Below are 25,087 nucleotides of genomic sequence, written 5' to 3'. Positions count from 1 at the left end.
GAATTAGTTTGCTATTTCCATTTCTAGGTGTTGAAAAAATAGATAAGAGCTATTAATTTTTATTCTATTTACCTTCGATCCAATCAGTTAATGATTTTTATACTAGAAATTATCTCTAATAAACTAGGGTTTATTAGAGATAATTTCTAAGAATATAGTTATGAGTAAAAGAGATAGTTTTAATTCTACTTTTCTAAAATTTATACCTGCTATAATATTTCATTTTCATATCTTATTATATTATTAGAACCTCCAATACAATGTAGGATAATGATAGCAGGCATTACTGTTTACTTCCAGAATTCAACTGAAATGACTTCTGTGTTTAGTTCATTAGCATATTTTCTGTTTTTGTTGTTGTTATACATTCTCTATTATATTTAATTGGTTTCCATCTATCCCATTTTACTTAAGAGTTTTTGCTGGGAATGGTGTTGTGTTTTTCAAGTACATATTCAGCATCTTTTGTCTTGGCCATATGGTTTTTCTATTTTAATTTGCTAAAGTTATGTTATACTGCATTATGTTGCTATATTTCCTGATATTGAACCTCCCTGGCATTTCTGGAATTGCCTCATTTGTTTATAATGTATTTTTAAAGACATTTCTTGATTCTATTTGCTAATATTATGTATGCATTTAAATTCATAAATGATACTTATCTGTAGTTTTCCAAAGTGTACTATTTTAACCAGGTTTTGGCATTAAAGTTATGCTGATTTCATCTTTTATATGGTCTAAAATAATTTAAATAATATTAATATTACATGCTTTTTAAAAGGTTACATAAAGTTTATTGGTGAGCCCATCTGTTCTTAGGACCTTTTCAATGGTAGACCTTTAATCATCTTTCCAATATCTTCTGCTGTATACTTAACTTTTCAGCCTATACTTTGCTATCCAAAAATTTATTTCAAATTTGTTAGGGAAGACTTGATGATGATTTTCTTATAAACTTTTATTCACTCTTATATCTGTGGCTATGTTTTATTTTTTCCCTCCTCATTCTTGCATAGCTTAGCTCTTCTCTTTACTTTATTGGTCAAATGAGAGATTTAACTATTTTATTGGTATTAAAAATACTTTTTGGAAATATACATACTAATACATACATACATATATAAATCTTTGATTTATAAATTTCAGGTTTTGTTGTTAGTTATTTCCTTCTATGTTTTCCTTTGATTTATTTTGTTGTAATTTCCTAATTTCTTAAAATGAGTATTGACACTTTATTATTTTTACGTTCTAATATTAAAGACACTTGAAGATATCCAATTTCCATTCTTTCTATGTCCCATATAAATTTTTGCTTTTGCCATGTTCCATAGATTTAGATATATATTTCTTTACATAGTTTCCAAGATAGTTTATGACATCACATTTGCTAGCCTCTTTGATACAAGGATTGTCTAGGAGTATATTTTATATATTTTATAATTTACAAGCAGTAAAATTTTTTAGTCACTTTTCTATTTACAATTTTATTAGATTATTATTAGACAACTAGCCTGCACAACCTGTACTTTTAAAAATTTCGCTTAGGTGTGGCTAAGGAATAACTGATTTTTCTAGATGTTCCATAGACATAAAAATAATGGCTATCCCTTATTGAAACAATGTAGTGTTTTGTATATAACTATTAAACCAAGATTAGTAACTGTATTATCCATGTCTTATGTCCCTGCCTATTATTTGTCTATCAAAATTACCCAACTCTGAAAGAATCTGTCTTTGTGATTTGAGGTCTCTTCCTTTAATAGTGGGTGGATGCTTTTTATTAAGTTCACATTGCATTTAAGTTTTTGCTTTCTATATTTTACTGTGGTGCCTACAATTTTATGACTGTTAAATTTTTATTCATGACTTGTAATTTTATTACCTAATATCCTCCTTCATCTATTTAAAGCTATTAACCTTAAATTCCACTTTATCTGTTGTAATTTCCCCACAGTTATTTTCTTTATGTTAGTATTTCCAAGTATCTTTGTTCATCCATTTATTTTCCCCTTTTTTATCATTATAAGTTTATTTTTTTAAATAAACAGCTGACCACTGAAGTTTATTTTCCAACCTAATCTAACAATCTCTGATTTGGCTACTGAGCACTGACTCTAATCCTATTTCTCTTTTCTACCATACAGTTTAGTGTAATGTTGATACAACTTAATTTTATTCCTTTTATCTTACTTTAGACCTTTTATATTTTTGTTTCATCTATTTCCAGTTCAATATTTTACTGATTTCACTTGCTATATTTCCCCTTGTTAACTTAAAAGTTCTACTACTCTTTGACCCTAAAAGATACACATGCCCCTTTCACATTTTTAGAAAACATGATACCAGCTACTGAGACACACTTCCATGCCCATCTCTGCATTTCTCCAACCTTCTAAGTTAAGACCATAAGACTACTTTCACCTCCCTCTTCCTCCCTCTTCCTCCTTTCCCATTCCAGGAAATCTCTGGGACATTTTTACTCCTCCCTTCCCTTGCTCCTCCCAGCTTTAAGGTTTTACTGAGGATAGTTTAGCATTTTAAGATCTAGGCTAATAGAATTTCTCATGAAATTATTTGCAAAACATAAATGAGAATATGTGATGTGTTGTGTTTCAAGAGTCCTGGTGAAACACATTACATATTCTCAGATGTCTATCGTTATAAATGTACATGTGTTCTTCCATGTGTGTATATATTTTCCTCAATATTTATAAAATTTTCCTATCATTGGTATTATTATCTCAATTTACTTTTATGTGAGATAAAGTATTTTCAACTGTGTAATATATAAATAAATTCTCATTGTAAATAATTCAAATAAGAATTCTATAAAAATTATAAAATCTTACTTGGCCACCCCTCACCCTATCCCTCTCCTTAAAACATAGCCAGTGTATCGGTATGGCATACATTTTTCCAGACTGTTTTTAGTGCATTTATATATAGAGATATATTTATACAGTATTCACTGTTTTGCTTTTGTGTGTGTATTTAATATAAATTATATCATGTTATCTGTATTGGTTTGAAACATCACTTTTTCACTTACTATATTTTAGAGATCTTTCTAGGTTAGTAAATATAAATTAATTGATAAAATAAATTGATAATTCATAAAGTAAAATTAATACTTTTAAATTGTCACACAATACTGTATAGCATAGGTATCGCATAGTTTTTTTGATGGATATTTAGGTTATTTCTAATTTGCTACTGCAAACAGCATCCAGTGTCTTACATGTTACTTGCAAATAAGTGACAATTTCTGTAAATATGGATATGTGGAATTGCTAAGTCAAAAAGGGTAGATGCTTTTACTACTACATTGCCACTCAAGTATTGCTGTACTTACTTATAGTCTTACTAACAATGCAGGAGGCTTATATTTTCAGTAGGTATACATGAGATTATTTGTTTCTACCTTTGATGGCACTTATCAGTTTTATTTATGCCATTCTGTTGAGCGGAAAAAATACCTTGTGTTTTAATTTGCTGACTGGAATTGAGTGAGTATATTTTCATAAGTTCATTAGCTGTTTGTGTTTCCTCTCCTGTCCGTTGCCTATTTCTGCTCTTGTCTTCCTTTTCCATTTTTTAAAAAACTCACAACAAATTCATAACTCTAATTCATAGGAATTGCATACTTTCAATTTTAATCCTTTACTCTTATTGATATATATGTTAAAATGTTTTCTCCTAATCTTCTGTTGCCTATCTTTGCCTATGTATATGAAATATTCAGGCAACCAAAATTTCAAAATTTTGATTTAGTCCAACTTAACAATCCTTTCCTTTATGACTTCTTGGTTTCAAGCCTTGTTTGAGAAGTAGTGAATACATTGAAATTTAAAAAAATAGTCTTCTGTGTTTTCTCCAGTTTTTATGTACTTTTTAATACACTTACGATATTCACCCATATAGGTTGGGCGGGGTGGCTCACTCCTGTAATCCTGATACTTTGGTAGGCAAAGGCGGGAGGATCGCTTGAGGCCAGGAGTTTGAGATCAGACTGAGCAAGAGCGAGACCCCGTCTCTACTAAAAATAGAAAAATTAGCTGGGCATGGCAGCCCATGCCTGTAGTCCCAACCACTTGGGAGGCTGAGGCAAGAGGATCGCTTGAGCCCAGGAGTTTGAGGTTGCAATGAGCTATCATGATGCCACTGTGCTCTAGCCCAGGCGACAGAATGAGGCTCTGCCTCAAAAAAGAAAAAAAAAAAAAGATGATAACCCATATAAAATTTATATTTCTTTATGATAAGGTAGGGTGCCAATTATTATTATTATTATTATTTTCAAATGTATTGTCAAATGCCACCATTCTCTAAGGCCAGTTTTATCATCAAACAAATTCCCAAATAAAAATTGGCCTTTTGGACTTCTCTTCCATCCCTCTATTTATCTCCTCTTAGTTTGAACCCATACTACTCTAATCACAACAACTTTACAGTATATTTTGAAACACCATAGGGTAATTTTTCTATCTTTCTGTGTAGTTCTTTAATTTTAAAGCTTTCTTGATTTTTTAAGAACATTTTTAACTTCTCAAGTGTATTTTATAATCAGCTTGACAAGTCCCAGGAAAAATTCTGTTGGATTTTGATTGAAATGCATTTAATTTTAGATTGGCTCTGGGGAATTAACATTTTCATAACATTGACTTTTCTCATCTCATGGATATATAATAAATTTTCACTTATTCATTTCTTCCTTTCTTTTCTTATTAAATTTTTCTGTTTCATTCATTTAGATCTTACATATTGCTTATTAGGTTTATTGCTAAGTAGTTCATATTTTTTATTTTTATTACAAATGGAGTCTTTTCTCAATTACAACTTCCAATTGGTTGTTACTGACATATAAGAAACTCACTGGCTTTTGTGTGTTGTTCAATATCAGTCTACTTTGGTGAACTTAGCTTTCAAGTTTTCAGAAATTCTTCACAATTTCTTTCCTGCTGATGAAAACCTTCTTATTTTCCACTAATAATCATTTCATTTGATATAATGAATTTAGAGGTAAAGTTTCAGAATTGAGATTTAAGCCTAGATATACAGTATAATTCTCCTTTCTTTGCATTATTTCGTGCTGACTCTCAACATTCAGTGAGTCCTCCCCACGTCCCTCATCTGTCATCCCTTTTTCCTCAGCACAAACCAAGATATCATAGAAAAAAGGATCCCCTGGTTTCTGGAAAAATCCTTCATTTTACCTAATGAGACCTAAATAATTTAAGTGATCTGTTGAAGGCCACACAATTTAGGCCCCAGAAAGTAGTAGATTTGGATTAGTTTCTAGAATGGTTATTACAGTTTCTAACATATAAACAGGAATGTCAGTAGCTTAACTGTTCCTCTTTTGCAAATTGTATATATTCCTATACACTACTTTATCTATTTTATTATTCCATAGAATGATTTATGAGTTAAATTAATTAAATTATAAATTAACTATTTGTTTACCTTATGAATGTGTGTGAAATGGGCGAATTTCCATGCCATGCAAACACTATTTGTTTTCACTTGTATATTTTCAAAAACTAGGAAATAGGTCATATTTATATTATAATAGTATTATATATAAGTACATATAAATATTTGAAAGAAATTATCAAAATGCTTGAGAATATTATAAGTCAGTGAAAAGTAATTAAACCCCAAAAGTACATTCAATATTGTAAGAGATGCAAAAGACACGTAAAAAATGAGGCAAAATAATGATAGAGGAATAATATAATTAAATACCTATTATTGGTAGCTCAATACATTGTACTAAGTACCTTATATATGCAAACATGCTTATCTCTAAAACATATCCACATGACCAAAATGTCACTATTGTTTTTTCCTTTCATAGAGGAGATAGCCGAAATTTAGAGAAATGAAATTACTTGCCCAAGGTCCTGATATTAATGAGTAGCAAAGACTGAATTTGAACTCAGGTGTATTTAACTCCAAAGCCCTTGTTCTGCCTTGTCTATGTATATCACTTCCTATAGAATCCAACTAGAAAGATATATGCATATCATCCCATTTGGCAACACTACATAAGTTCAAATCCTCGGATAACATTTTTAAGTATTAACTGAGACACAAATGCATCTACTGCCAAAAAGCTGATTGTGTAACTTACTGAACATTTTCCAAATCGCAAATCAAAAAATCCAAAGTCATTGTGGAAGAACTCCTGATACCCACAGCTACATAGCTGAGTATCAAACATATATTAAGCAAAATAAGCCAGATACAAAAGAATATATCTTATATGATTTTGTTTAAATTAAACTCTTGAAAAGGGAAACCTAATCCATAGGATTAGTTGTTGGCTGATCAGTTGTTGGCTGGGATGAGGATGGAGGAGGATTGACTGGGAAGAGAAAATGGAGACTCCTTGGGGGGTGGATGGAAGATGATGCAAATGTTCTCTAGAAACAGGTCACAACCCAATGTAGAACGGGCTTAATGGTTCCTCTTAACTGGGGTAAGGACTAAGATATAGTAAAAAATCGCTTTTGAGGAGTTACAGATTAATAATATGTTATGTGGCTCTTCAGTGTTTCAGTAGTCTGGTCAGCACAAAGGAAACACACGAACATCTCACATGTCTGTTTCAATAAGGAATTAATGCAGTGAGTTATTTTAGCAACGGACACAGCATTGTAATGAGAAGACAGTTTTGCATCTGAGGCATCAGCTTGCAGATTACCTCTTTCATTTCAGATTTCCTCGTATTTATGACAAATTCTGCTTCAACATTAATGGTAATGGCTTTTTGCACTCATGTTATTATGAGATCTTTACGTTAATTCAACAATCTCAATGCCTGCCTTGAACAACATCAAATGGAACAATGAAATATGAGCAGGGCTTATTGGAAAACATCTGTATGCATCTCACATCAAAAAATGCACAATGTGTTCTATTTTGAAATTCTGATTTCTTCACAACATAAATATATTTATTATGCCATATGATTTCTAAGACATGATCCTTATCCTTTCCAATTCAATATTTAGTTATTTGGGAGGGAAAAGCAATCATAACAAGGAAAAGCTAGCTGAGCACAGTGGTGGGCACTTGTAGTCCCCACTATTCAGGAGGCTGAGGCAGGAGGATCATGTGAGCCCAGGAGTTCAAGGCTTCAGTGTACCATAATTGTACCTGTGAATAGCCACTGCACTCCAGCCTGGGCAACACAGTGAGACCCTTAAAGAAAATTTAAAAAATAATAGGAAAAGCTGAAAATAATTCTCCCTTTTGGGGGATTTGTACTTTGAATTTACAAAGGTGGGCATTTGAGATCTAGCGTATTTGGTAACGATTTCAAATTAGGACTGAAGGAAAGAAAGGATATGAGATAGAAAGTGTCCAACACCATTTGAATGAATAAAAGGTAAAAGGATAGTTATAATGCAGATGATCAGCATGTATTAAATTTTAATTTAAGATTAATTTCTTAATTAAGGAAGTTAACAGATAGGTTTTGCAGGGTCCCTTAACATCCTGAAGTTACAAGAAAAATTCTCTCTTCCTGTGGAGAGAAAACCAACTGCCTTTCTCAGATTTTTAAAGGATTCTGTAATCCATCCATGGCTCCCCTCTCCTTGAAAGTTAACTATCATATTAGATATACAGCTTACGCCAGAATATATCCAATGCATCCAACTCCAGCATATCTCATACACATATTCGTGCAGAAACATTCACTCTGAGTCACTGAGCTAAAAGTTAATAGAGTTAAATGTTCCTAGAGAATCCCCAGGGATATAAATTCCCAGGAAAGTCCAACAACAACAGTGAAGAGGAACTGATTTAATACAGTGTATTATGGGCCCAATATCTCATTCACTCAGTCCATAGTTTCTCAAAAATCCTTGCTGAGCAATCAGATCCCTTGTGGCACCTTCCCTGTTTTCCTGTCACCCAGACACAGGCCACCAACCTCCCAAGAACAGAAAAGAAAGAACTGCCACCTTTGTTAGCTTCCACCATGTGACAGTCATTGTGTTGGGCATTTTAGACACCTTTGCATTGTGGCGGAGAGCAGACTGGACTCTAAGATTCGTTGGATTTTAGTCGTCTTTCTGCCATTGCACATGGGAAAGGCTTCTGTCCTCCCTCTCTGGTCCCCTCCCACCTGCCTCCTTGGTGGACTTTGACACTGTCAGTCAGGCCCCTCCATCTAACCATTTCCCAACGCTGCTCATTGGGCTGACCTCCCTCTTCCCTGATACCCCGTGGCACAGCTGAAGGGCAGAAGGCTGGGAATTGGGACTCAGGAATTCTAGCTCCTACTCTCCTCTAAACAGACTGTGAGACCCTATGCACGGTGAGTATCGATCTGAGCATCGAATAACCGGGGTGGGGGTAGGTAGATTATATGAGCTTGAAAGCTGAGCTATAATAGCCAATGATTCTACTATTCCTTGACAAAAACATATTTTTAGGGCAAGTGATTCTGTCATGTTACTAGGTTACTAGATTCATGTCCTTATCTAGGGAAGTATCTACTACAAACAATGCAATGGTGTTCTCTATAACTCAGATTATTAGGATACCACTCAAATGTATTTAACTTGATTGGTCCAAAGTGTAGCACATTACCTAGTCCACACAGACCCTTAAACACCTTTTAATTGGCTGATTTGCTGAAAGCTACTGCAATATCCTTTCCTTATGCAGGCCTGGGAAAAGCCATGAAGTGACATTTGGAGATGAGGGCCGAAGCCAGCAGTGGGTACATTAGAAAGGAAACTTAGGGCCAGGAGAAGAACCCTGGCTAAGAAGATGCAGCAGCCTGTAGGGGCTTCATATTCCTCTTTGTAAAAGAGCAATAATACTCCAGGCCTATCACAGGGATTCAGTGACACGACTGCTGCTTGCTAATAAGGAATGGAACAATCTCAAAGCTTGATTAATGTAACTACCAGGTATTTATTTGGAAAACTCCAGATTTGATCACAACTGGCCCTCAGCCTACCCAGTTTCAGAAACACACCGTGCAGCCTCAGGATGGCACATGCTAAGCTGACAAAACCACATTTCTCTAACGAAACACCTTGGCTAGGACTCTCCTGCCCCTTTTACTTTGCATTATTTTGCAGGTACTCTTCTGATCCTTCTACCCTCCTACCTGCGAGGTAGGGTAGGGCAGAGATTTATCAACCACAGCGTATGGCTAGAGGCAGTGATGGCATGTTTGTGTGGCCTGTCTCAGGTCACCAGTGAGTCAGCAGTGGCACTGGCTTCCTAACAGGGCCTGTGACATACAGGGAAATGCCCCTCATTCAGTGAGCCTCCATGCAGGCCAATAGCCTGACTTTCAGATTTTTTTAGAACAACTGGGCATTATTTTAGTTCTTGATTTTGAAACATGGGGCTTACAGTGATTGACAGAAACTGACCCAGTAAAGAGATACAAACTGCTTTAAAGGCAGAAAAGGCTGCCAGAACACAATCGCATGAAGATGGCTTTACGAACAGGAGACTCGGCAAAATTTCCTGGGTTTCTCAGTTTCACAAAGGTGCCCTACCATCTCACTTACCTGAATATTTCTATTAAGGTGTTTGAGAATTTGACGTAGGCCTGTGTGTGCTTTTGTATATGGTAGCATGCGGGAGTCGGGGGCGGGGGGGGGGGGGGCGCTTTTTGCTGTTGAAGCCAGTGCCGACTCTTCTAGTGCGGCCAGGTGCAAGCTATTAATATAAATCAAACGATCAGGATATGAGAGCATCTTGCTCTGGGAATATTTATCTTCATCCTACTAATTGCACTGGGGGCTCCTGGAAGCCCAGTCCCCGCGTATCTCTGAGCAGCTGCAGCAGGCCAGGCACAACTGCAGGCTAACCGCACGTGTCTCTAGGGTCTGGACATCCCAAGCAGTATGTGGCTTCAGGGCCTGCCTGATGTTCTCTCCCCCAGGAGGCTCAGCCTGCTCTGGAAGGGCTTTGCTAACAGATTCTGGAAGCTTCTATTTGCCTACTTGGTGTCTAACTTCCCCTGCCTTCCCCTGTCCTCCCAGGCCATGCAGCCAGGATTCAGGACTTCAAAGATACTCTTCTTCCCTGAAGCCTGACAGGTTGAAGACATGTTCCGGAGTCTCCTGGCAAGCGCCAGCAGATTGCGAATCACTGCCCCATTCCAGAAAGCGGCTCCGAGTGTGTCAGGGCAGCTCTTAGATAAGTGCACCCTGGTGGTAAGAGAGGTGACAGAACAAAGCCAGAACTGCTTGTTGCCCCTGGAAACACTGGTCTTTCACGTCAAAGTTTAGGTGACTCAATCTTTTTGTGCCGGGAATAAGATTTCCCTGGTGTGACATCCACCGATAGCAATGGACGTTCCACCACTTCCAGTGCCAAGAAATTAATGCTCCAATCTGCATAATCAAATCCCCAGGTAAACATCACCATTCCTTTCTCAGTACTTTCTGTCCCTTGCATTTGGAAATCCTTATATTTATACAAAATTCATGAAAATGTAATGCTTAATAGCAATTTTTACTGGGGGAGCTTTTGGGATTACTATGATAAACATTTACTGCATGAAATTTAAAAAATCCAGGATAATTAGGTTTTCTTATGTGGTTGAAATATGAAAAAAATTATACAACCTGAATGTTGCACGCCACAAGGTGCATTTACTAAATTTGCATTTTAATCACTTAGTCTACTGCAATATAACATTGATTTATGTTTAGGGTTTGAGCCTCTGTTTAATGTTGAAATCCTTAAAACAAATCTTAGACACAGAGGTCTCTTCATTTTTTCATCAAATTTCTTAATTCATCTTAACTAGATTCTTCCTTACATAAAAAGCTAGAAAGAACAATAAAACTGTCACAGTGGCAGAAAATTCAACTAGCATGACACTCTTCAAGGTTTTTGTTTTTCTACAGAGCTCAATGAGTTAATGTGATATTGCTGAAAGGGCTTGGGAAGGCCAAACAAGACTGAATCAGGTTAAGAAAATTTTATAATCTTATAGCCATAATTAAATCCAGGGCCTGGGATCAATGTAAATATACATTCCAGTATTAAGCTCAGTCCTAAATTTAGTCCATGAATTGCTTTTATGTAACTTGTTACCCTAACAAACTCCTATTTATTCTCCAAAGACCAGAATAGCTGCAACTACCTCCTAGAAGGATTCCCTTTTAGGGAACATAGTGCTCATCACTCTTTCCTTGGAGGACCTCTGACAGTAAATGTTCCTGTTGCATTTAATGCTTTACTGCACAATTGTTTGTTCATTTTATCTGCCTCCTTATTACATGATGACCTCCTCAGCCCTGAATCTATGTCTTAATCATCTCTGTGTCCTCAAGAGCTAGTACACTACCAAGCACATACTACCAAGCACAATAATTTTTTGTTGAAATAATGAATAAAGCAATATATTCTAGCTCTCCTATGAATATGATTGTGAAGCCTAGTATCAAGGTATTCTGAGCTCATGCAACACACTTTGTTTTTTTAGAGATGGGTTCTTGCTCAGTTGTCCAGGCCAGAGTGCAGTGGTGTCATCATAGCTCACTGCAACCTCAAACTCCTTGGCTCAAGTGATCCTCCTGTCTTGGCCTCCCAAAGTGCTAGGATTACAGGTGTGAGCCACTGCACCCAGCCTGTACCAAGTTTTAAATTAAAAACTCACCATCATATCATCAGCAAAGAGTGACAGTTTGACCTCTTCTGCTCCCATTTGGATGCCCTTGACTTTCTTCTCTTGCCTGATTGCTCTGGTTAGGGCTTCCAGCATATGCTGGATAGCAGTGGTGGTAGAGGGTAGCCTTGTCTGGTTCCAGTTCTAAGTGGGAATTCTTTCAATTTTTCCCCATTCAGTATGATGTTGGCTGTGGGTTTGTCATATATGGCCTTTATCATTTTGAGGTAAGTCTCATCTATGCCTATTTTGTTATGTGGTCTTATCATAAAAGGGTGCTGAATTTTGTCAAATGCTTTTTCTGCATCTATTGAGAGGATCATATGGTCTTTGTGTTTACTTCTGTTTATGTGGTGAATTACATTTATGGATTTGCATATGTTGAACCATCCCTGAATCTCTGGGATGAAGCCCACTTGGTCATGATGGATTATTTTTTTGATGAGCAGCTAAATTTGATTTGCTAGGATTTTATTGAGAATTTCTGATGTGGTGTATGCTATCTGGGGGATGGGCAGGGTTGTTGGGCAATGCAAAGGCAATTTATGTAACCAAAGTGTTTGTACCCTTGTAATACTCTGAAATAAAAACAAAAACAAACAAACAAACAAACACCTCACTATCACTAGGGCAGAGAAAGAAAAGCAGGATGCAGGCCAATCCTGGCCCACAGATGTTTTACTGGGCTTCCTCAGTGTTATGAAATAGTTGAATCAGGTGTTGGCTAACATTTAAAAATTGAGAGATTGTACATGCAAGTCTGCCTTTCTAGCTTAAAAATTCCTAAAGCTATGGCAATACCTAACTAACATTTCTATGCAGCCACAATTGGCTGGAGCTGGCAACACAGCACACGGCCTCCTTTGCTTATTACTTCACCTGGCTCAGCTCCTTAAGGCATTTAATTTTAGGACATGAGATTTTTCATTGTTTCTGGTGAGAGCATGGTTTATGTGGAGCCAACCATGTGCTCTTGAAAGCAATTGATACATATTTGGGATATATATATATATAATTTTAGGAGGATACAAAGAACAGAAAAGTCCTTCCATCAAGTAACTTAAAATTTGGAGCAGGAGTTGTGATGGGGGAGATCAAAACTTATACCCATGAAACAATATGGAAACCTCAGTCTCTCTGACCAAACAAAAGCACACCTATGTTATAGAATTCGCTACAGCTACAGGGAGCCAACAATTCCAAGATGTCTGTGAACCCTTGTCTGAGGTCTCATTGGCAAAAGGAAGAGATAAAAAAAAAAAGCAAAAACTAAAATTAAAAATAAACAGGAAAAAAAAAACTGGAATGCAGTTAGAAGGAGAGATAATTTCCCCTAATTGTCTTGATTTATCTAAACATATTATTTCCAAGTCTGCCTTCTTCATCTTACATACACAGTGCCCTAAGGACTGTTCTTATTCTCCTCTCTTCGTCCCTCCTTGGAGTCACTTCATTTGTGAAGCCATCACCCTCTATCTCCTCTGTTACAAGCTTTCTATTAGCCTGAGAGGTTCACTCAATCCTTAATTCACTCAATATTTATTGGGGCTCGCTTTTGTTCAAGTTATGTGTTGGGAGAATTCAAAGGTCAATAAGACTAGGTTCTTATCCCTAAGAAAATAAAGGCCAAAGGAAGCAAATGAAGAGTAGGAATCCTACCTTGATTTCCATATAACAGACCACATCACCTTCTGCAATAATTTGTGGTAAACTGATCATAACACAGCATTTAGTTATGATGGGTGGACTGGTGAGCTCTGCGACTTGTGAAAAAAAAATACACCCCTCAATGGCTTTGAGAATGAAGAACAAATATGTATTAAAAAAGAATTGTAGCATACCTACAAAGTAACACACCAACACGGGCTGGGATGTAGTGAGCAGGACATGTGTAAGAGCCTGAGGGGATAAGGGGAGGGGTTGTGATCTTAATCCAGGAATACTCTCAAAGCATATGGATTTAGAAAAAGGATTGGAAGAAGAAAGACTTTCCTCATGTCTTTGCATGAGGTGTTCTTTTTGGCTGGCATTTATACTCTCCCTTGTCCACTCCGACTCACACTGGGCCGTAGCTTCCTCCTTTAGGCCTTCCCCAAGGCCCTGTACAAGCAGAGTCAGGCCCCCGCCCAGCCCCTATAGCATCCCACATGCCTCTTACCACATAATTTCACTTTCAGGCTTAAGTTGTAGATAGACCACAGGTGCTTGGGGACATGCATTTTACTAGTGACTCCTCAGCACATACTTGGGTGCTCCCACTTTGTTAATCAATGAAGAGGAGTGGGGTGAGTGGTGGGGGGTAGCATTTTGAACAGAGAAATGATATACAAAGGGAACAGTTGAAGGAAAACCTGCTCTGTGGAGTGAAAGTATTTCTGCTTGGCTGAAGTAAAGAATTTGTGTCAGGGGAAAAAAAAAAAAAAGAAAAATGAGTCTGTTGAGGGTGAAGCAAGTCCACAGAGCATCTTGGAAGTATTACGAAGAAGGAAAAATCACATCTTGCCATAACCTTGACAATTCTTTCTCATCTTCTGTGCAGCCCTTATGTGATCCCAAACCAACCTCACGTGTTACATCTCATCATCGAAAGCCCTGCCCTGCAGGAACCCTGTGACCTCTCAAAGTGTTCCTTACCTCTCGGTGGGGCCACTTCCTGCACCTCTGACAAGTTAATATCCTTCCCAGTGCTTAGTGCATGAGACAGAATCCCTGCTGCACATTCTCCAAATGTTTTCATGTCTGACTGATACCCATAACGAAGCCACCAAAGTCCTCTGATGACGCAGGATGGCAGATTCGCTTCCAGTGGATACTCCACCATCTGGACCCTGGCATTATTCAGCATCCCTGAAGCTTCACTGGGATGCTCTTCCTGCTGCCCTGCGGGTCTTTCTAAATTTAGGTATCAGGATTGTGAGGCAGGGCTGGAGGAGCATGTGTGGCTGGCACGCAGCCAAGGGGCAGAGCCAATCAATTTCAGAAACTCATGAGGTAACTTACTTATACTCCAACAATGTGGGAAATCAGGTAGACACTATGAACATGTGTGGATTTTCCTGCCTCTTCTCTTGATTCTTTCTTAGCCTGTGGCTCAAGAGGGGCCATGATGGATCAGAACAAGAAGCCTCCATCACCAAAACTAAGAACCTCTGTGCCACCCTTTACTCCCTTCTTCTCTCACTCCCCTACTCCTCTCCTGCTGTTTCGCCGTCTAGTGCCCCCTTAATGATTTCTTCTTCTTTTCATCTTTTTGTCTCGCTTCAGCTACATGTATTTTAAAGTACCTCAAAGGTAGATCTTTTAAAAAGCAAAATACATACAATGAAAATGTATGATATGGCTGGCATTTTCTAATTTCTCTGAATGACCAAATATCCTACAGAAGATGCTTCCAAGTTTGTTGTTCAACTGATTTTTCAGTTCTGGGTAGTTCTATGTAGCTGTGTTCACCACTCAATGCTAAGTTCGAAGGTGTCAAAGAGTATAAATGCCTAAAAATCTCTGCTTCTCAGAAATAAATAAAAAAATTTAATAAGTGAACAGAAGAAGGTATAGCCTTCTCACCAAGAGGATTATAATCTTACTGTATCCCCTTTCCACCAAATTAAATTCCAGAAAAAAGATGTACGTAATCATTAAGTCATCAAGTGCACACTGAATATCTACTATGAACAGTGATATGGGGAAGGGGCAAAAAGTAACATTGAACATAGTCCTTGTTCCCAAAGAGATGGCTACTGAGTTGACCTGGAAAGTTAACAAGAAATCCCAGGTTACTTGGGCTGCACCAGACAGCCCCCACCATGGGAGGCTAGGATTCCATAATTCTGTGCAGAGCCATGAACTGCTGACTTGTGTGGCATAGATCACCGCCACTACGTGAACTCCAGCAAGGGTTAAGTTCAGTGAGGACTGCTGTGATCCTGGATGGCCCCTGAGGGGTGGTGGCATCGGGCTGGATCTCAGAGTGGGAGGCATTGCTTGTGGACAGGTGGCGAGGTAAGTGTGCAGTGTCCTGCTAAATCAGACTCACGGACAGACTTACACTTTGGAAATAAAGGCTTAGAGGAGAAAAATACATAAATCAGAGGAACAAGTAGAATTTTAAAACCCTCTCATCTCATCAGACAGAAATCATAATATAAAACACTCGCAGAAACAAAAGAAGGGACAGCAAATTTTTGCACCTTGGTTCTAAGCTGTCAGACCCTCTACTGTTCACGTGAATAATCTACATTATAACACTCCTTTCTTCCTATCTTGGCCTAAGGATATGGGTAGTAGGACTCTTTGCAACATCAGATAAAAAACAAAAGAAAAAACTGTCTTAGGCTGAAAATATGAGCATACTGTCCTATCAGGATAATGATAGCACAGGTGTTCAAAACAAGACAAAGACAGAACACACAGGGAGGACAAAATCTTAGATGCCACATTCAGAAGTGTGTAAATATGGCAGCCTCCGTATGTCGCCGCACTGTGGCAGCCCTCTGAGCTGACTCGGTTACAGGTGGGCCCGTTAATCAAAATGTCACTTAGGGTGGGGTATCATAAAAATGGTCCTCATGCCCATTCATGTTCCATGCAGAGGGAGCACTAAATGGAGGTGAAAGGGGGGACTCAATTTCACTACATTTTCAGATTTAAATCCTTACTCTGCCAAATTCCAGCTATGTGACTTAGGCTCTCTATGCCAAAGTGTCCCCGTTAGTAAAATGGAAGTAATGATAGGTCCTACCCCATAGAACTGTAACAGAGATTAAATTGGTGAGTGCTGTAAAGGTTGTAGCACAGTATTTTATACATGGAAAGAACTATGCATTTGTTAAATAACATTTTTGGTAGAGCCAAGGCTGCTTCTTTGCCTAGAGATCTTGTTACTGGAATCTTTTATTTTCTTTTTTGGGGGGACATGAAATGCACACTTCATACATTGTCTATGATTCCTAGTTTTTCTTTTTCTTCACAATGGAACAAGAATTTAAGGCCATTTGAAGAGCAGTTCGCATGTAGAATCCCTCTACCTTTAATACATACAATCCCTGGTTTCCCACAATTTTTTTATAGTTAGACACCTATTGTAATTTGATCACAAACTCCTTTTTTAGCAACTTACCTTTATAGAAGGTTTTGAAACATCCAAATTTGTTTTATAGAAACAAGTCTCTTTTTACATCATAGTACATTGGTTTATCTAATACACAGAAATTGATTAAAATTGTTTTAATTACATAATTACCATTACAAGTACTACTTGAGTGAACCTACCAAGTTACAAGTGTAACTCATTCTTGGTGAGCAGCAACTCACCATCTCTCTCCACCAAATACCCTTAGCAGAGAGCTCTTTGCGAGCTGCCAACGTTCTATGTTGAGGAGGAACAACACCTACCCACCGCTGAGGGTGTTGTTCAGTGTGTTTTACAAGAGGAAATGGTGAGCATTGGTTAATCTGGCTAAGTAGGTTCAAATGTGACTAGTTAGAGACTCCAGTCCCTGTAAGAGCATTACTTTCGGATTTCATTTGCTAAACTGGCTTCTCAGTTCTTTGGAATTTAGCTCTAATTATAGATTTTAATAAAGGGGGGTCTTTTTAATCTGATTCGTTATCACCCATAGTCCCAGGATATCATTCTAGGAATTGGAATCAATAGAGAAGTTCGTTGTCTATCTTAGGATTTTAATTTTGAGGTTAGGCCTTTCTTTTTTTCCAGCACAGGCATGGCTACCTCTGTAAGTTCACCAGAATCTGTCAATTAGTCCTTAGAGTGATCCTTTTCTGTTTCTCCCATACAAGGATTTGCTAAATGACATTCATTGTAACCTCTTAGTCCCTATGTTTAAGGGACAAAGAGTTGACTGTTCTTACCTTTTCTATTTACAATTTATCTATCAGAATCACAATGTGTTTAAAACTCTTCTTTCTATATTTCTCTTCAGGTGGCTACTTTAGGTTGTAGAGAATCATTAGGCTGTATTCAGCAGATGACAACTAATGCAGCTTTCTAAGACATGCAGAAAACTACTTAGAAATCTGTTGCACTCAATCTGCAGTCCACAGGTAGCCACTATAGGGTCTATAATATTTGGGACAAGTGCACACTGGTAGATTTGCTGCATTCACCCACCACATCCTTAAATAGACTGGGTTGGACCCACATGGCTGCATACTGCCCAAGAATCCACATAAGACAGGAAAGTTTTATAAAAGGAGGTGGGGGCATAAACCTCTTCTAGGTTTATGCAAAATAACTCCCCAACTTGAAGAAACAAGGAATTTATCATTTATTTATTATTCCATTCAACAAACAATTACTAAGCATCCACAGGTGTAAAGCAAGCTCAGATTGCTTTTATTTGGCACCATGGTATGTCTTTGTTTCTTAATTAAATCCAAAAGTACCACCAGAAAATGAAAAGTCATGAGTGAAATAATTAACAGACTACCTGAGATGTCAGCAACTTCCTCCATGACTGTGAGCTCTAAGATGTTAGAGGGCAGGCATCGCATTTTTCATCATTCTTCTTCACAGAACTATTAACAGCCCATATTTTATAAATATTATTTAAGTTAGAATAGCTCCTGGAAGTGAGGACTATTTGGGGAGGAATACAAAGTATTGACTAAAAACACTCAATGCATAAACACTGAGTTCTATTGTTAGCATACACATCATCCCCTGCCATTTGGGTATGGTTTAAGAAATTTGTGACAGCCAATGAAAATCTTAAATATCTACAGCATATGTGTTTACCATGCAAATAAATTATCATGATTCATAAACAGGGAATGCAGATCCTTAAACATTGTTCCAGAAAATCGTCAAGTTAAAATAGGCAAAAGAGAAAAATTCATGAACATGCAACAACTTTTAAAAGTACTTGTAATATTGGATTTTGATTATGAGATTGCAAAAGCAATACAACTTTTCATGAATGCAAAATCCCCTGTGACAAACATTCTTGGTGGTCAAGATCAGGAAACAGAATAGAGATAGATGACTTCCCCCCATACACAATTTTTGAGTCATAAATTATGAATTATGTTCCAACAGATAAAGCAGAGAGGAAATTAATTTGAGATGAGATCTATTTTGTAATTCAGAGAGCTGTTTTATTTTAATTTGGGGGGCAAATTACATTTTGATGTTCAGCTTTACCAAACATCTTTCTTTCTCTGAAATGAATTGTAATTTCCCATTATTTCTCTAAGGACTCCTAAGATGTTTACGCCAAAATTCAGAGGGTAAATTAGCAACACAGTCTCAACCACTTGGAAAAAATACTGTCCAGTACAGCTTTCTACAATGATGGAAATGTTCTACTTATGCACTGTCCAACACAGAAGCCGCCGGCCACATGTGGCTTTTGAACACTTGAACTGTAGCTAATTGGACATAGAACTTAATTTAAATTTTTTAAAATGCAAATTTAAATAGTTTTACATAGCTAGTGGTTACCGTGCTGATAGTGTAGTCTAGATGATCAGAGTTTGGAGAAGGACCTTCCTCTTAGCCAATTAGACCAAGCAGTGGTAGGTTACCCTTTGTACATTGAACACTGCCCCTGTGAAACCTCAGTGCAGCCTTTGACAGCTCAGCTTCAGAAGGGCTCCAAGCAAAGCTCATGGGAGCTTGTGTGAGCAAATATACACATTAATAGGATCAGAAAAAAAAATATCGAAACAGCAAAGGTGAGCCCTCAGGCCCCCTCTACCAATTCATGTGTCTCCCTGCAGTGGGACATATTCTCTAGTGCTTTGTCACAAACAGCTTCAAAATGATTCCAATGGTTTGATTTTCCACAACTTTCCGTGTTATGAAGGCAAGTAAACATAGAGTTCAGTGAGAGAACTTAGACAAAGACAACCTGTAAAAAGACGGAGACAGTATACAAGAAATGTGTTGTGAGGAGAAACTCTGCAAAGAGAGAGATATGAAAGAAAAACAAACCCCAGCTGTATTTTTGATTAATAAAGCATTTGAAATAAGGAAATGTGCTTTGGCATTACATAAAACTCTTCCTTGCTTATCACAGAATGCAAGATTACTAACACCAGTCCCCAAAGCAATCAATTATTTCCGAACTCCACTCCATTGTTCCACCTAGTTTACTGGAGGACTCTTCTGATTGTCCCTTTTACCTAGTTATTATTTGTTGCTGCATTTCTTTATCTGAACATAGCTTTAAAAAGTCAAGAATTTAAGAGATGTTCATTTTTAATGACGTATCTTGAGAGAAGAAAGGATTGGGGTTCTGATGCAATATGTCTTTGCCCGTGAAGATGTTGGGAACTTCTGCATTTAAGTAACTTCCTATCAATAGCATTTCAGTACAAAGACAGTTTTCCAGATAAGCACATACCTGCAGGAGCAGATCAGAAGTTGGTCTGACACGCTGTTGGAATAGGATGCTTAACGTTCGATTTTGTTGTTCCAAATCAAACACTCTCGTTTTTAACTTTACACATTCCTCCCTTAGATCCTACAACACACACAGTGAAGGGGCAAAACTCGTTAACTGAAGGATGTTTTGCATATTATCACTACATATATACATACAATATTTCAGACACATTAGTGAAAAATAGTATTTTTATTCTTCAAAGGTCCCAGAAACAAATCACACACAGTGCGTTTTCTTCCACAGACCATGGTCTGATAGAATTATTATGTGCAAGGAAGACCAATTTTTTAAAAAAAGCAACTTGAAATCAGAAATGCATTAATCTAGCATGCTATTTTTGAAGACAATAAATCTTAGCGATATAAAGTCAATTTAAGTTTCCACCTATATATTTTGCCTTTTCACTGTCTTCATAAAAGCAATCATAAAGCACAAACCACGAGGACAACACCAATGTTTTTGCAGTGAATAGAGATTTGATGAACTAAAGAAACTATCACTTTTGATGGAGACTTTCATTGTCATTTGTGGAAACGAGTAGAAATTCTTGGCTCTGTGGCTAATAGAGTCAGTGATGCATTTAGTGGGAGAGAAGTAACTATGAAGTTAAGGCTTTTAAGAGGCCAGTTATAACTTGCACGTCCTCTGAACTAGTGGATTTCCATATCTTCTGGGGCATTTTGGTCTCAGTTCTGGGGAAGAAGCACAGTGATCCCACCCTGGCATCCTTTTGGAGCAGCTCTTTTGAATAGTTCAGACACCACAGAGACCTTTTCCCCAGCTCATAGGAGGGAGCTGACCCATGGGAACTGCCTTCCAAACTGACCATGGTAAAGGTACTTGTGGTACTTAAATGTCTACATCCTCTTTGATGGGGTTTCAAGACATACCCAGTAGAATACAGCCCGAATTCAAGGTTCTTCAAAAGCTGACCCTTTTCTACATTTCAAACTTTATCTTTCACTATTTCTTGGGTTTTTTTTTTTTTTTTTTTAAGTCTTCTATTCTTACTCTGCAAAGGACTAAGGTCTGGCTTGTTGTTCTGGAAAGCTCTAAGCATTCCTGCCATCCTCTTCCCTTCCCCGCTATCACTTGTCCTTTTTTTCCCACCTCCTTCTTCCAGTCCATCTTTGGCACTTTGATTGACATCCAATTCAAACTGTATCACCTCTCTGATGACACTTTACCTGGTATCCTCCAAGGACTGTTTTGTTTTCTGAACTACAATTAGCCCTCAATGCCTCCTCTATGACATTTAGCATATACTCCTTTGTATTCATTTTATCTTGTGTGCTCTAGACTTATCTTGTCAATTAGATGGCATGTTTCTCACCAGGCAAGCACAAGAAGATACTGAAATAAACAACCACACAAGCATATTGCCCTTATACTCTTTTTTATTCCATCACCTAGCACAGTGCCACATATCATAGGAGCTCAATAAGCATTTGCAATTATTTTGCTACAGGAGAGTATGATGAGAAATTCTGTTCTATAGTGATTGGTGAGATACAGGGAGTTTAAATTTCCCAACACTTCTAGTTTGTAGATCTATGTATTCTGACATGTGGATGCTATTGGCTTTACTTACAGCTCTGCAGGCAAGAGAGAGCATTGGTCAACAGTTCTGACCCCCAGGGTCTAAATAGCAGTCACAAAGGGGAGTGGGCTGTTCCATAACCTCGTATCAACCTAACTGTGAAGCTAGAGAGATCTGACTTCTGAGGCGTTACAACATGATTATATCCAGTAGGTTATTGTTAATTCTATTTAATTAGGGCAAAGAAACAGGTCAACGTATGGCCCACTGCACAGTTTTTACTCTTCTCACCTTTTTAAATTAAATGGGTAAAGCTTATGCATAGGATGTTTTCAACTGATTTGTCCCTACAAACGTCATGTTCAGAGTAAGGCACATGGGTACAAGATGCAGGAGAGTAGAAGCAGGGATGTGCATCTATACTTGTCGGCAACACGCTTCTTGGCAGAGGCCACTGTAGGGCCTACTCATTGCTCAAATTAAAAGGCTAAATTTGTTTTCTTTATTTAGAATGGAACTTCTGTCTTTGTCTTACTTATACTAATTTTTGTTCTTAGCATGTATGTAACACTCTTGGCTCCCAAACGCTAATTGTTTTCAGTACTGCTAATTAAGTAATTAATAAAACTTGACTGTGAGGTAGGTAAATATTAATAGCACCTATTGGGTGGGAAAACACAATCATTCTCCTTTGCAAGGTGGGGAGACGGAAACAGAGGCATACAAGTGTGGATTTGCAAAGGAAAAGGAAACTGAGAACAACTGTGGAAGTTCTTCAGAGGGGTAACAAAAATAAATAAATAAAATAAAATAAAGAGAAAGAATGAAAGAAAAAAAATCAATATACTCTAGAGAGTTTTTATAAAAAGTGCCCAGATTTCAATGGCTGTTCCTATTAATATTACTTAAGGCATGGTAAAAGTTCAACAGCAGGAACACAATTTATCGAACCTGAGAACTCTCTGTTCATCACAGTTGGCTTGTCCAGCTCAGCACATGGCAGAGGAGGACAGGGGAGGCTTTAGGAATGTGACATTCTTGGTCTTACAATCACTGTCAAACAGAAATGAGCTGCTCTGAACTCTGTAGACAGAAAAGAATTGGTTGCATTGTTTTTAATATCTTTATTTTCTTCTGTCAAGCTGTGGATAGTAACTGATGCCAGTTAGCTTCCCAAGGTACTGTAATCAAAACTATGCTTGTGTGCCCCTGTGCACACACATAAACACAACCAGAGTGGACAGACAGAAAGAGAGAGAAACAACTGTTTCTTTGACCACTGCTGTGGTTACTGGGCAGAGGGGGCAGCAACCGTCTTAGCTACCTCTGTGCTCACGACAGGAACCCACTAACATACAGGAACATGTGACATATTTAGGCTGGGTACAAGAGCAGCTCTTCTGACCCTGTCAGTTACAGAGGCAAGACTTAGATAGCATCCCCAAGTGAGGCTCTAGAAACGAAAGAACTCTCCCATGTGTAGATGCCGTAGTCTGGGACCACAGCTCATGGGAGGGCCTGGACTGTCCGTCCTCTCTCACAATGTTTCTTCCTCTTCTGTGCCTTCCTAGTAGGTCTCAGGCCTCAACAAAAGGATCTCGCTGAAAGCACAGGTTTATGTCTTCTGATATGGAAAAAGGGGCATGATGTATAATTTTATCACGGGGAAATAATGCCAAAGATTTGACTACAGTTGATCTCATGTTTTAAAAAAAGCACAGTAGTGTTAGGTTCAAGAATATAGTCAGACCTGGTTTTCTTGCAATGTGCACATCACTACCATTTAGAAGCAGAGACTGAGGGACTATAGGTAAAGGTGAGAGCAAAATACACTGAGCAAAGTGACACACTGGTCTAAAGGACCCTGGCCATCATAATGATCCCAAACCACAATTTCCCTGGAGGATCTGCACACCTGGTAAGTTTCACCTGTACTTGGGCTGAAGAAGATCCTGGACCCACTGCTATACAGTACCTATGGGAGTTCAGTTACTTTATGCACTTAAGAGTAAAACCATTATTAGCTCCAGGCTGAGGTAAATTTAAGAAAGTACTGATTGCTTAGAAGCAGGACATATACTGACATTACCACGGGAGTATTGTTGAAAACTATTTAAATCTGATTTTCGCCTGTAACAATGATATTATAGTGGTATGCCTATTTCAGAGGCAGTGTCTGCCATAGGAATACACCGGATTTGGGGTTGGGGGGCCTGGGCTCTGGTCCTCATTATCCACAGGACCTTGAAGAAATGGTTTATTCTGATTAGGCCTCAGTTTCTTCATCTGTAAACTGAAGCACTGTACAAACTGGGCTTTTCAAGAGAGTGATGTCTGGGCTGCTTCGTGGGATGTCCTGCCAGGTGCACCTTGTGCTTTCCCTGAAGTTTAACAGCCTCTTCTGGTCACATCCCTTCTCCGCGGCTTTCACTGATACATGCCTATCTCTGCCGTAAATGCTAAGACTTTTGTAAAAATAAAAGCCATTTCTGGAAAAGGCTGGTCACGTCTCAGACTGACCAAGGGTTTTAACATCAGATGTCTAAGAGGCAAGCCAGGTGCCATAAATGTGTGACTGAATCGGGATAATGCACAGGAAGTGGCGAGTGCTGTGGCAAACTGTATACTGTATGCCTTCCTCTTCAAGGTCTTTAGATTAAATCATTTTTAATCTGGGTGATGGCTAAACAGTGTATGAAATTTTGGTGAACTGAGCCCATTACCAAAGCTAGTTGACCTCAGGGTTAAATGCTTCTAAGGTCCCTGGCAATTGTGAAATTCCAGGGTTCAAAATAAGATTGATTCTTAGAAAGCTTGACTCCAAATTTAGAGTCAGTTTTACTCCACACATGTCAGAACCTGAATGTTCTTCTTGCTAGAGAAGACCAGCAATGCTTCCAGAAGTTTTAAGAAGTCCCTTGGCTACCCTGCCCTTTTGTTTTATTACCTGCAAGCATATCTAACCATCAGATTTCAATCCATCTGTTGATGTTCATGGCATCTCTCTCTGTCCTACTGAATTACAGTGGAGAAAACAGTAAGTGACTGGATGGGATCATGGAGGCAAAATGGGGCAGTGGGTCAGAGCATGGGGTTCGCAGTGCAGCAGCCGTAGGGTACAGCACAGGCTCTGCTGCTGCCTAGCAACTGGACTTACGGGCAAATTATTTTCTTAGTCCTAACTTACAGTGCTGCAGTGAGAGCAAAATGACTTAGTGCATTTAAAGTGCTGGATGTGGGGTCTCACTGCTTATAAGTGCCTGGTAAATATAAACCTTCTTCAGGAACCAGATGATAGATAGACCATTGTGACAGAAGGGGACAAAGATGGTTCAACTGCCCCTCCTACAAGGGAAATATGTAGCAGTTTGGAGTTCTTTCAGCTACAAGCTGTAAAACTGTTTTCTGCTTCTACCTGAATGGCTATACTGCTGGACTCCACCATATACCAGCCTTATTCCATGAAGGTGAAGAAAAAAACACCAT

The 25,087-nt window shown here is 38.1% G+C and overlaps 1 protein-coding gene across 8 annotated transcripts in view; it reads right to left on the bottom strand.

The window, feature by feature from the left end:
• NCKAP5 (NCK associated protein 5) overlaps positions 1-25,087 on the bottom strand; it is a 768,565-nt gene that overhangs the window by 145,156 nt on the left and 598,322 nt on the right. For all 8 annotated transcript variants that reach the window (XM_045560321.1, XM_045560316.1, XM_045560320.1 and 5 more), the window contains one exon: positions 20,020-20,139. In XM_045560321.1, coding sequence (XP_045416277.1) covers positions 20,020-20,139 — 120 coding nt within the window. The remainder of the gene's footprint in view (positions 1-20,019; positions 20,140-25,087) is intronic.

The sequence above is a fragment of the Lemur catta genome, chromosome 8 (genome assembly GCF_020740605.2).
Source record: "Lemur catta isolate mLemCat1 chromosome 8, mLemCat1.pri, whole genome shotgun sequence".
Taxonomy (NCBI): Eukaryota; Metazoa; Chordata; class Mammalia; order Primates; family Lemuridae; genus Lemur; species Lemur catta.
The sequence above is the reverse complement of the archived record's forward strand: the minus strand, read 5'-3'. Positions and strand labels throughout refer to the sequence as shown.